Consider the following 12,332-nt stretch of genomic DNA (forward strand, 5'->3'; position numbering starts at 1 on the left):
GTGTTTTATTTCCATCCTTATTAGCAGAGCAAATGACTGAAACTTAGGCAATGTAGAGTTTATCCAAATTTTCAGAGACCTTACTTAGCGTTCATAACTCAATTGTCAGTTTCTTCTTGAGCAAGGTGAAAAAGGAGATGCTGTGTCTGTGGGAAAGTATGAGGGATTTATTAAATAAAGATGGGAAAAGAAGGAAAACCAAACATTCCTGGCAGAAACGCTAAAGCCTTTCAAACATATCAGAGTTAGAAGACCTGGTTGAAGGGCAAAGTTTGGTAAGTACAAAAGGAAAACACAGGAGGAAGGAGCCCAATAAAAATCTTTAAGTATTTTGTTTGTAAGAAATTAAATTGTAATATTCATGAGAAATGGTTGGGTTTGTTATGTGATAGGAATCTTAAGAATAATCTTTATGGCAGAAAATCCTAGAATCCTTCTGGACCCTTTCCTTCCCCATGTGTGTTTGTGTGTAATCGTCTATGTATTTACAACCATATATGGACATATATACAGTTTTGCTTTGAGGTAAGTGTATGTATAAATCTCTGTGTATATATAAATCAATCCTACACACTTTTAACTTTTTCACTTACATTCCATGAAAATCTGAGTCATTCTGCTAGTGCTGTCTTTTTCCCCTGCTATTACAAACAATGGGGCAACAAACATGCTTTTTTCTAGAATGTGCCTCTAGATCTGGGGAGGAGGCTGAGGGGTGGGATTGCTAGATTGGAGAGTATATGGATTTTATGACTACCACCAGGTTGCCTTAAAGGAAGGCTCTGTCAATTTACACCTCCACAACAGCAAGTGAGAGTACAAGTCTTTTCTTTCTCACTCTCATTAATACTTTGCAAAACTCAATGTTTTGAATGATCAAACTAATGACAAGGAATAGCATCTCTTCATCACTTTGATTTGCATTTTCCTTGATTGCTGGAGGGGCTGGGCTTTCATTTGTGTATTGGACTTTCGTGTTTTCTCTGGTATGAGTTGCTTGCTTCTATTTCTCACCTATTTTTTTAATTTTTCTTTTTTTATTGAAGTATAGTTGATTTACAGTGTTTCAGGTATACATACAGCAAAGTGATTCAGATACACATATATGCGTATATACACATGTACATGTATATATTCTTTTCCAGGTCCTTGTTGCTTATCTATTTTATATATAGTAGTGTGTATCTGTTAATCCCAAATTTTAAATTTATTCCTCCCCGTTTTTCCCCTTTGGTAACCATAAGTTTGTTTTTTATGTCTGTGAGTTTACTTCTGTTCTGTATAAGTTCATTTGTATCATTTTTCTTTAGATTCCACATATAAGTTATATGACATTTGTCTTTGTCTGACTTCACTTAATATGATAATCTCTAGGTCCATCCATGTTGCTACAAATGGCATTATTTCATTCCTTTTTATGGCTGAGTAATACTCCTATTTTTCTATTGGGTTGTACTTAATTTATGGAAGCTCTGTGTGTGTGTGTGTGTAAATATATATTTCATGTATTTTCTTGAAGTCAGTTTCTTATATTGTAGTTCTAATTATGAAGCTTTTTTAATACAAGGGAAGCTATATATAATGCAGGTCTTAAGAGCATGGAGTTTGGAGTCAGACTTACATATTTAAATCCTGGCACCAATTTATCCATATGAGCCCTAAATTACTTAACCTCTCTAACTCCTAACTTGTAAAAAGGGGATTGTAATCATACCTATTTTATAGGGTTTTACATAAGAGTGCATAGAATATAGAAATTAATATTACCAAAGAAGTTTAAACATTTTGTGATAAAATGAATCACTTTCCCTTTATAGCTTTTGCATTGTACACATTAAGATCTTTACTACCTGAGAGTAATAAATGTATTCTTTCTTTCTAAAAAAAATACTATTATGCTGTTATAGTCCTGTACATACAATGTTTCACCATTGTATATATAATATACAATATTATATATACAATGTATATATATTATATATATAATCATTGTGCAATGATTATTTTTAAAAATTAAATCTATTGAAATCATATCAATTATGTCAGGGTTGTAGACTGGATAAAGGTTGCCTTAGTCTGTTTGGGTTGCTATAACAGAATATCATAGACTAGGTGGCTTATAAACAACAGAAATTTGGGAGTTCCCTGTTGGACTAGTAGCTAGGATTCCAGGCTTTCACTGCAATGGCCCGGGTTCAATCCCTGGTCAGGGAACTGAGATCCTGCAAAAAATAGAAATTTATTTCCTCACAGTACTGGAGACTAAGAAGTCTAAAATCAAGATGCTGGTAGATCCGGCATCTGCTGAGGGCCCACTTCCTGGTTCCTAGACAGCCATGTTCTCTGTGTCCTCACATGCTGGCAGGGCCAAGGGAGCTTTCTGGGGTCCCTTTTATAAGGGCATTACCCATCTGCCAAAGACTCCTTCTCCAAATGCTATCACTATTAGGAGGAATAGGTTTCAACAGATGAACTGTGGGAGGATATAAATATAAACATAAATCAGTTTACAGCCAAGATGTTAGATAACAATAGTAAATGGAACCCTATTATGATGCTTGTATTGATTCTACATCCTTGCCTAAGAATTTCCCATGATACCATGAGAGAAGTACCTCATGAGTCATCAGGGATATGGGCAGTAGGATTTGACCAGAAATAAGACCAAATTCCCCAAATAGCATCATAAGTCTTTATGGGGTCAACTATAGTAATAACTGTTACCAAGATTAGTCTAACTGATTAAGATAAAAATCGAATGTTCTATAGGCCAAAGGTGATTTGTAACCAGAAAATCCAGACTTGAGCGTTAGCCATGTGACCTTGAACCTATTAATCCGTCTGTAAAATGAAGATAAACAGTATAGACCCTGACTAACTCACAGAATCATACTGTGAGGATCAAATAAGAAAGCATACAAAAGTTTTTTTACAAATTGTTATAAAGTTGGGAAGTTCAAACAGCAGGTCCTGACCATGGGGTCAGAAGATGTGATCCATCTTAAGCAATGGGATACAGGGGGTGAGTTTACAGAGGCTTTTTGAAGTCCGTCAAAACTGAGTTGGAATTTTGGCTTTGACACATTACGTTAGCACAGCCACTTAATCTTTCTTAAGTTTACTTTACTTGAAAATGCAGATAAATAACTACGTAACAGGGATGTTATGGGAATTAGTGGAAATAATATTTTTTAAAAGTATCAGCACTATGCCTAACTGAGTAAATTATTAACAAATAAACTATTTTCCCCTTAAATCTCCATTACAGTTAATAACTGTTTTTGGTTCATTGGACGCTAATACAGTCACCACTTCTGCCTAGAAATTATATAATAAGACCTCGAATCAATTAGTTTTTTTAAAAAAATCCAAGAACATACAATAAAAAAGAGAAATAAGTTTTCTTATTGTCTACCTCAGAATTCAAAGACTGAACAGTATGTCATCAGGGGTGGATACCTGGCTAGGCTTTTAAAATATCTGCAACTCTTGAGAAAGAGATGGTAGAAAAGAGGAGGTTTAGTGGTATTAAAATGCCTGATAGAACAAGCGCCTTTAGATTCATCCCCTTCCCTTCATTCAACAGAGTGTTAACATGGAAGGGGGAAAAAATAAGAGTTTTAATGTGGAATTGGAAAAAGTGGGAAGAAATAATTTTTATATTTTTTCAAACATAATTTGTCATATATCCCTATAGAGTAGCAGGGAAGCAGCCATCTGTGGTGCACTGATATTCGCTCCTATGTGATCTTTACCTCAGGATGACAAAACTCATGAATCGGCTTTTAAGAACCCTTTCCATGCTGGAGTATTTCATCAACCGGAGTTGGGAATGGAGCACATACAATACAGAAATGCTGATGTCCAAGCTGAGTCCTGAAGACCAAAGAGTGAGTACAGCACTGACAACCAACAGGAAAACCTTACCCATTCAGAATTTAGAATTATTTGACCTGGAGAGCTGATGAATAAAGGATGTTTTTGTTATATACACAGAATTTTTTTTCTTTTTTTCTTTTTGGCTAAGAAAATTAGTGAATGCTATCAACACAGTTGCAGGAAGCAAGTTTAATGTAGGTAAGTGATCTAGGTTCTTAGCCTTTGGCGAGCTTCTCACTGCTGTTCTGCAGTCAGGTCTCATATACTTTGTTTCAATCCTTTGTTCAACTTCCATAGCTGTTCGCTTTTCAACAAATCCTCAGTACCTCTATCTTTCCCCCCTAACCTCCAAAACATGACTTCAATGAAAAAAAATAATTTTACTGGTCAGGAACTCTCTCATCCACTGTTCTTGTCAAATCAAAATCGTTCTGCATCTCCAAAGCTACAGTTCCTTCCTTCTTATCTTTTTAGATAAGCTAACCCCTCCACCTCTGCATTCTAGCCCAGCTAAGACCTCCCGCCATCAGCATTGCCCTCTCTCTAGCATTGTCAGTCTTCCTCCCTATAATGATTTCTCTTTGACAATTCAGACGTTTATTTCTCCAGATAGGCCTTCACTTTAATCACTCAGGATCAGTGCCATTTATTTCTATATATTAGCTTCTTAGCAGTCACAAACGTTGTCCTGAAATTCGCAAATATAGAAATCTTCTGTACTTTGTACATGTCCCTGGCTTCATTTTCTCAGTCATTTATTTCTTGAGCATATCCTTAGTTTTTAATTAAGCTTTAAAAATTTCACTCTCTTGACATTTTCCGCTAAAACTTTTTTAAAAGAAAAGATACATTTCTTGATTTGTCTTGTGCTTGCCAGCATGTAGAAGAAACCAAGTCATGCATGTAGAAGAAACCAAGTCATGCTGAGAAGTAAATGTTAGATGGCTAGCTAGCCTCACCTGCTAGCTCGTACATACCAGCCTCATAGAGCATGATTCAAATCCAAGTCCTAAAATTACTTCCCACCATGGAACCTAAGGGTTACTTGCAGTCAGACACGATGTTAAATATACCAGTTGAGATTTAGACAGATATTTTAACTGAAATCATTGCTGTGTACCTCTAAAATGGACATGAAATAGAGATTTTTTTTTTTCAGAAATGTTTACATGCCTTGTATAGACAAAATTCTTCTAAGCACCTGTGTTTAAAATGCATGGATCAAACCAGCTTATTTTTTAAAACCCCTCAGGCTATTAGAAATTATTTTTAAAATTAGCATCAAATGTTATATAGGCTTATCTTTATTGCATTTTCTCCATGGAATTTACCCATCTAAATAATTCAAAAGGTAATAAGCTTAGAGTTTCATTTTTGACATTTTACAAATATTTTTACCTAAAATAACTAAAAATTTTGTGAAAAAAAGAATCAAAACTGCAGTGGATTTAACATATGCTTTCCAAATATCTTAGCAAATGTAATAGTCATGAATACTTGGATATAAATGCCAAACTCTGGTGTGGCTCAGAATTCAATTTCATTTGCCGTATGGAATGAGGATTCCAAACTAGGGTTTCATTGAAATCTAACTTAGAAACATGAAATAGCATAAAAATAAAAGCCTCTGTTTATATAGATGAATAAGTATCATTTAATGATACTGTGGAAAATAAACAAATCCAAACAAAGTGATACAGAATTACTTTTGGAAAGCAATTCAGCTTTTGGACAAGTCTGTGAAACTCTCTGGAACTCGTTAATCTCATCTGCCTTCTTTGTTAATACTCCAATTTATTTCACAAAGGTTTGGGATAACTTGCAATAAATACATGTAATAAAAACACAAAACAGAAATAAAACATCAAACCAGGAAAAGTATGTACTAAAATATGAAATCAAGAGTAAGAATGGAAAAACAGAACGTTCATATGCAGTCTACAAGATCCTACTAAGTCACTGCATTTAAGCAGGGAATTTGTTCTTAAGATTTCTGGTGGCAAAGTGAAAAGAAAATATAGTTTCATGGCATTCTTTGTCTAAGAAAAGAAAATACACTAGTGTTCTAAGAGAAGCAAAGCTTTTCTTACCACTCTGAATGTTTCTGAAGGGCTTTGTTTTGTGGCACACCAAGAAACATAATGGATAACATCTCGAAAGCAAACAGAGAATATAAATTCTGCTAAGTTAGTCCTTAAAGCTTTGATTTAAGCCTTTGGTTTAAACTTAAGTCCAAAGTTTACCTTAATCAGCATAATGAAGTAGTGATATTTCAGGAAAGGGTGCTAGGGCAAGGGGAGAACACCAAAATTGAAGAATAATGAAAAGAAAAAGACACATATAATTTGTTTTGGTCCCTAACATATTTATTCTCTTTAAAAAAAAAAAATTAATCCTTATTTACTTGAAATGAAATTAGCCTTCACCAGACTAATACCAGTTCCTTTAAATTTCCAAGACTTCCTAAAGATCAAATATTTGTGCTTGATCCATGTTTAAATATTCATACATAAATGGTAATCCATATTGTTACTGCCTTTAAAATAACAGCTCAAATCATCTCGTTTGGAGGGGTACAACCTAAATCTTCCAAACTGAATGTCACTCATTTAGGTAAAAGAAACTTCATCAGATGAACAAAGTGATTGTCCAGCTGTGCAATTCTGACAATCCATAATCTCTTCTTGCCTTTCAGGTATTCAACTTCGATGTGCGCCAGTTGAATTGGTTGGAATACATTGAAAATTATGTTTTAGGAGTTAAGAAGTATTTATTGAAAGAGGATATGGCTGGGATCCCAGAAGCAAAGCAACACTTAAGAAGGTAAATATAATCAGTCAGTTAATATTTACTGAGCACTTACCATGTGTATCTGATTTTATACCAGACATGAAATATGAGCGGGGGAGGAGAGGAATTAATATTTTTTGAGCCTTTATACTATATACCCTGTAATATACTGTTTCATTTAGACTTTACCACATCCCTGTGAGGCAGGTATTATTTCTGTTATCCCATTTTTATCAAAGAGCTATTTAAGTTCAAAGAAGGTAAGTGGGCAAGTCGCACATGGTTAAGTACAGGAGCCAGATATGAACCCAAGTTTGTTTCTTCTACCACATCCTGTCATAACGTGGTATAGAGAAAGAATACCCAACAGGCAGGAACCTGATTGTGCTATTTAACATGGGCAAATCAGTTAACCGCTCTTCAAGACCTCTGACTGCCTGAAATTTCTCTCAATAATTAATCCCTAAGGGACAAAGAATTATAGTAATCTGACATAATTCTGGTGGAAGCGAAGGGTTTTTAATGCAGAGATAATTAGGATGGGAGAAGTAATTGCAAACTGAGAGGAACGTTGCATAGCAAGAACTTTAGAACTTACCCTCTAGTGAACAAGAACCAGGGAAGATTTGTGATATATAGTAATATGGTCAAAGTATATTTAAGAAAGATTATGTTAGCCATGTTTATAAGACAGGTTAAAGCAGGTATGAGAAAGGGAAACTAGTCAGGGGAATACTATAGAAATGATTACTCAGAAGGCATGTGGTGGAAATGAAAGATATCAAAATCAAAAGGCCATCAGGTAGTGTCACATACCTAAGCACTTAGTTATTTGCTGGTCATAGCCAGGAAAAGATACATTTATGCTTCAAATAACATAGTTGGGTATTTGGTACTGTTTTGACTTTGGTTGTATATGTCTGTTTCCAGGCTCCGAAATATTCACTACCTCTTTAATACTGCCCTCTTCCTCATCGCCTGGCGCCTTCTCATTGCAAGATCTCAGGTGGCTCGGAATGTGTGGTTCTTCATCGTGAGCTTTTGTTACAAATTCCTCTCCTACTTTAGGGCATCCAGCACACTCAAGGTCTGAGAACATTTGGCGATCTCCTTTTGTTTGGAACCTCTCAGATACCTCTAAAACAGCAACTGTGGTTCTCAAGATTAGGTAGTAACAAATATGTCCAAGTCATTACCTGTCAAATGTGCTGTCACGTATATCCTTATTTCTTAACTATACATTTTTATTTCAGTGAGAGAAGGAAAGTCATATCCTAGCCTATAATCGTACATGTTAGGAAAAAATTGTTTCCTGATTGTTTCCTAACACTCTATTCTATGCTCTTGAATATAAAACACCAAAGTACACCCATCTTCCCATATTTAGCTTTTTCCTCCTTGAGAGGACTAATTTCAACTCAATAAACATGGAAGAACACATGGTAGAAGCTGAGATATGCTAAAGAAAGGCAGTTCTAACCTTGGAACCATTCTAGTGTACTTAGTATAAAGGTTTAAAATCAAGGAAAGTAGAGGAAGGAAGGTCTCAACATCTTCACAAATGCTGTTAGAGAAATAATTCTCCACCGAGGTTTCTGCTTTCTTTTTGTGTTATACCATGGAGTCCTGTTTGAGGGCTGGGGGAATTAGAAAAGTGGGTTCACATTTAACATTTTCCTTAACTATACCCACTTCTGAAACCTAAAAAAAACCAAGAGGTGTAAATAATTATGTATAAAGTGAAGACTCAAGTGTATTTTCATTGGGACTCTTTATTATGCTTTTAAGTAAAAATTAGTTCCCGTAATTTGAATTTGACATCGATTATTTCTAAATCTTTTGAATCTCCAGTTTTCCTGATAACCTCCTAAGGGTTTCCCTCTTCTTCATTAAAGTCTCCAAATCCTTCATATCTAAGTTTATATTGCTCAGGCCTCGATTAGAGATTAGAGTGACTAATGTTAGAGGAAGGTCCTAGGCTAGAATAATGTAAAAACCCATTTCCCTGATCTTTGCCATTGAGGAAAGCAAAATTTCAAATAAAATTTTAAATGCTAGCTTTAGCTTTTTCTATAAGTGGGGAAGTTTACTCTTTCACCAGGATTTGCTAGTATCTTGATCACTCCAGTTGCAGAGTGTTACCTGTAGAATGTGCAGCAGAAAAGGACAGACTTCATTAAGTGACTCTAAGTTTAGAGAGGGGCTTCCCTAGTGGCGCAGTGCTTAAGAATCCGCCTGACAATGCAGGGGACATGGGCTCGAGCCCTGGTCCGGAAAGATCCCACATGCGCAGAGCAACGACTGAGCCTGCGCTCTAGAGCCCGCGAGCCACAACTACTGAGCCCACGTGCCACAACTACTGAAGCCTGAGCGCCTGGAGCCTGTGCTCCGCAACAAGAGAAGCCGCCGCAATGAGCAGCCCTCGGCAGCTAGAGAAGCCCACGCACAGCCACGGAACACCCAACGCAGCCAATGAATAAAATAAATCTATAAGTTTAGAGAACAGGTGTTGTTTTGTTTGTTTACAAATATTTTATGTATAATGCAAATGAGTAAAAAACTAATCTCAAAATCCTGTATTAATAATATAACTGTTATCCCAACTTTCCTCATATTTGCGAGACAAGTGCGCGTCTGATTGCAGGATTTCACGTTAAGAACACGGACTGTGACTCACATAGAGTACCCGGGGCCTAAGCAACTAAAACTCATCACAGCTACTCGGAAACTACATGAGCACAAAATGTTAACGAGTTGTATTTATGCTCACTGAGATAACTGGTTAACACTCAGAAAGTCACACGAGGTGGCCGAAGTATACCAGGGCCGTGAGGATGACTTCTAGCCCAATATTACTTCAGATTTTTCTGAACCCCATAAAGGGCATTTGGGGGGGAACTCTTCTGGGCAGTGTCTTTCCCAATCTTATCTAAGTTCTGGGAACTACTTCCCAGGGCAGACAACCCAGTTCTGAAACAAAGTACCTGGTTATCTTCTGTTCGAGATGTCTGTATGACATGTTTGAGTTACACTGATTAAGATACAAACTGTAGATAATGATAAAAATGAAATCAAGATACAATTCAATGAAATTGGACAAAACATAATAGTTCTAAGAATTTACTATCTTTTGATTATTTTGTTTCACCAATTCAATAAATTCCACTGATCAAGTATTCACATTTTGACTTGATTAAATGAAAATCTGAATTAAAAAATGGTTTCCTCTCTTCTAGTGTTTAACTGCTGACTACTGCAGTTGATCTCCCGCCTCCTCCCTAGAAAAATGATATAATCTAAAGAAACTACCAGTTGAATATAAATTAACACACACCCATAACGCTTCATTTTTTTCAGACACCATTAATAGGGTTACACTTACATGTTGAAGCATGTTCTACCTGTGACATTAGAGAAATGACATGAATAAAATTCTCTTGTGATGATTAAGCACCTTGTGATGATTAAGCAGTAAAAGTAGGTATCTGCATGAAAGAAAATCCCTAGTTATTTTATATCAAGACCAAGTGACAATAATTTGAGTGCCTAATATATACACTCCAATGAGAAAGAAACTTCTACTTTTGGGAAGGGGACAGTGAGGACAAAGAAAAGGTTATGTTTAAAAAGAAGTTTTGGTAATCCCTATATTCTGCACCCATAAGATATATGATACAGTAACAAACATAACAGAGTTGAAGACAGTCACCACCTGAGGCAATTAATACTAGAAAAAGTTGAGGCAGATGAGCACACAAATCAGAAAAACATTTCTCACAATTTTATACTAACCTAACATCATCTGCAGTTAACAGCTCACTTTAATAAACTGATTTAGAATCTCAAGGTAAACACTGATCTGAGAAGGGCCTAATACCCAAATAGTGTGTTATCTCACAGTGAACATAACAATTTAAGTACGTCAGCCTAAAGCTTCCAAAAACATCAATAATTTTTAAAGTTCATGTAAATCACATGCAAATTTCCACACAGCTATTTTTCTCTGTAACGGCAAATCTAATAATTATACTCTGGGAACATAAGCAACTGCCTAGAGTAAAAAGTAATACTGTCCCATGTGCCCACACAGAGATATGGAAAAATGCTCACTGCCTAGATTACTTTTAAAAAATATTTTTAAAAATTACAAAATAGGGCTTCCCTGGTGGCGCAGTGGTTAAGAATCCGCCTGCCAATGCAGGGGACATGGGTTCGAGCCCTGGTCCGGGAAGATCCCACATGCCGCGGAGCAACTAAGCCCGTGCACCACAACTACTGAGCCTGCGCTCCAGAACCCGCGAGCCACAACTACTGAAGCCCGTGTGCCTAGAGCCCGTGTTCTGCAACGAGAAGCCACTGCAATGAGACGCCCTCGCACCACAACAAAGAGTAGCCCCCGCTCAACGCAACTAGAGAAAGCCCGTGTGCAGCAACAAAGACCCAAGGCAGCCAAAAATAAATAAATAAATTTAAATAATTTTTTTTTAAATTACAAAATAAAATTAGAAATTGCTCAGTTTAGGATGTAACTGGCTTGAAAGACAGGAATGCCCTGTGAGGTGTAGATACAATTATGACAAAGGATACTTAACTGAAATTGAGTTTTAATAGCTAGAAACAGCTCTTAACACACAGGAAAACATTTTAGGTGTGTCCCTACTTTATTTGAAATAGCAGTTCCAAGCTGGAACTGTGAATCGGCTGGGGAGATGTGGGGTTGGGGAACTTTCATCAATCCTAGAAAAACATCTTAAAGAAATTAAAGGTAAGTATAATACAAGAAATCACCAAATTGACTTGCATAGTTGCTTGGAAACAGAATTTACAAAATATTCATTACATAATTATATGCCGTGTTGCTGAAGGTCTGCTTTAGTATGTAGCTTTCATCAATGTACACTTTCCCCCAACACCTTCTCATTCTGAGTTTTACCTTAAAATTATCACACAAATAGCATAAATGAGTTACGATGTTTGGAAGAATTATTCATCTAATTTCTTTTGATAAATATCCAGTACAACTTGGGAGTTGCTGAAACAAAACTATTAAATGTTTTGCTGATTATAATCTTACAGGTTTATAAACTTGAGTCAACTGCTCAATTTTCATCACTCGTCCATTCATAACACGAAAAATCTATAATAAATCCAATCTCATACAGCAATTTAGCTCCATCTGAAGCAAAGGAAATGTAACTGAGTGATAAAGATTGCTGTAGTTTTCCTAGAAGGAAAAAGAAACTGAAATATGAGGAACTGAGGCTTATTTGGGGGTACATGATCGTAAAGGGACAAAGAAGTTGTTGTACAATTTATTTTATTTAGAGTCCAAATGTTCAGGATTGAGACACTAAATGAGTGTTTTGTGTGTTTTGTGGTTTAAAACAACACAATAAAAAAACTACAAGAAAACCAAAAAATCCAAGGCAGTTTGTTTCCTACTCTTAATATAATGCTAAGTGATATTGTCACTAAAATATTTCAAAAGGGGTGGGGGGAACTACAATAAAGAAATAACTTGGATATTACTCCAGGCATCATACCATAAGGTAGTGAACAAATAGTGATCTAATTGGACAGTGCTGACAAAAGGTGACTCACTTTGAAGGTTTGCTACAGCTCCAAACAGAAAGGGAGGAACTTAAGTACTAGGTTAAAGGGCA

General features: G+C 36.0%; 1 protein-coding gene across 1 annotated transcript in view; it reads left to right on the plus strand.

The window, feature by feature from the left end:
• The window catches only part of FAR2 (fatty acyl-CoA reductase 2), a 149,486-nt gene extending 140,314 nt beyond the window's left edge, over positions 1–9,172 (plus strand). The window contains exons 10-12 of the mRNA XM_059935546.1: positions 3,761–3,890; positions 6,575–6,702; positions 7,600–9,172. Coding sequence (XP_059791529.1) covers positions 3,761–3,890; positions 6,575–6,702; positions 7,600–7,762 — 421 coding nt within the window. The 3' untranslated portion in view covers positions 7,763–9,172. The remainder of the gene's footprint in view (positions 1–3,760; positions 3,891–6,574; positions 6,703–7,599) is intronic.
• Positions 9,173–12,332: the final 3,160 nt, after the last annotated feature.

Source organism: Balaenoptera ricei, chromosome 10, assembly GCF_028023285.1.
Source record: "Balaenoptera ricei isolate mBalRic1 chromosome 10, mBalRic1.hap2, whole genome shotgun sequence".
NCBI classification, from domain to species: domain Eukaryota; kingdom Metazoa; phylum Chordata; class Mammalia; order Artiodactyla; family Balaenopteridae; genus Balaenoptera; species Balaenoptera ricei.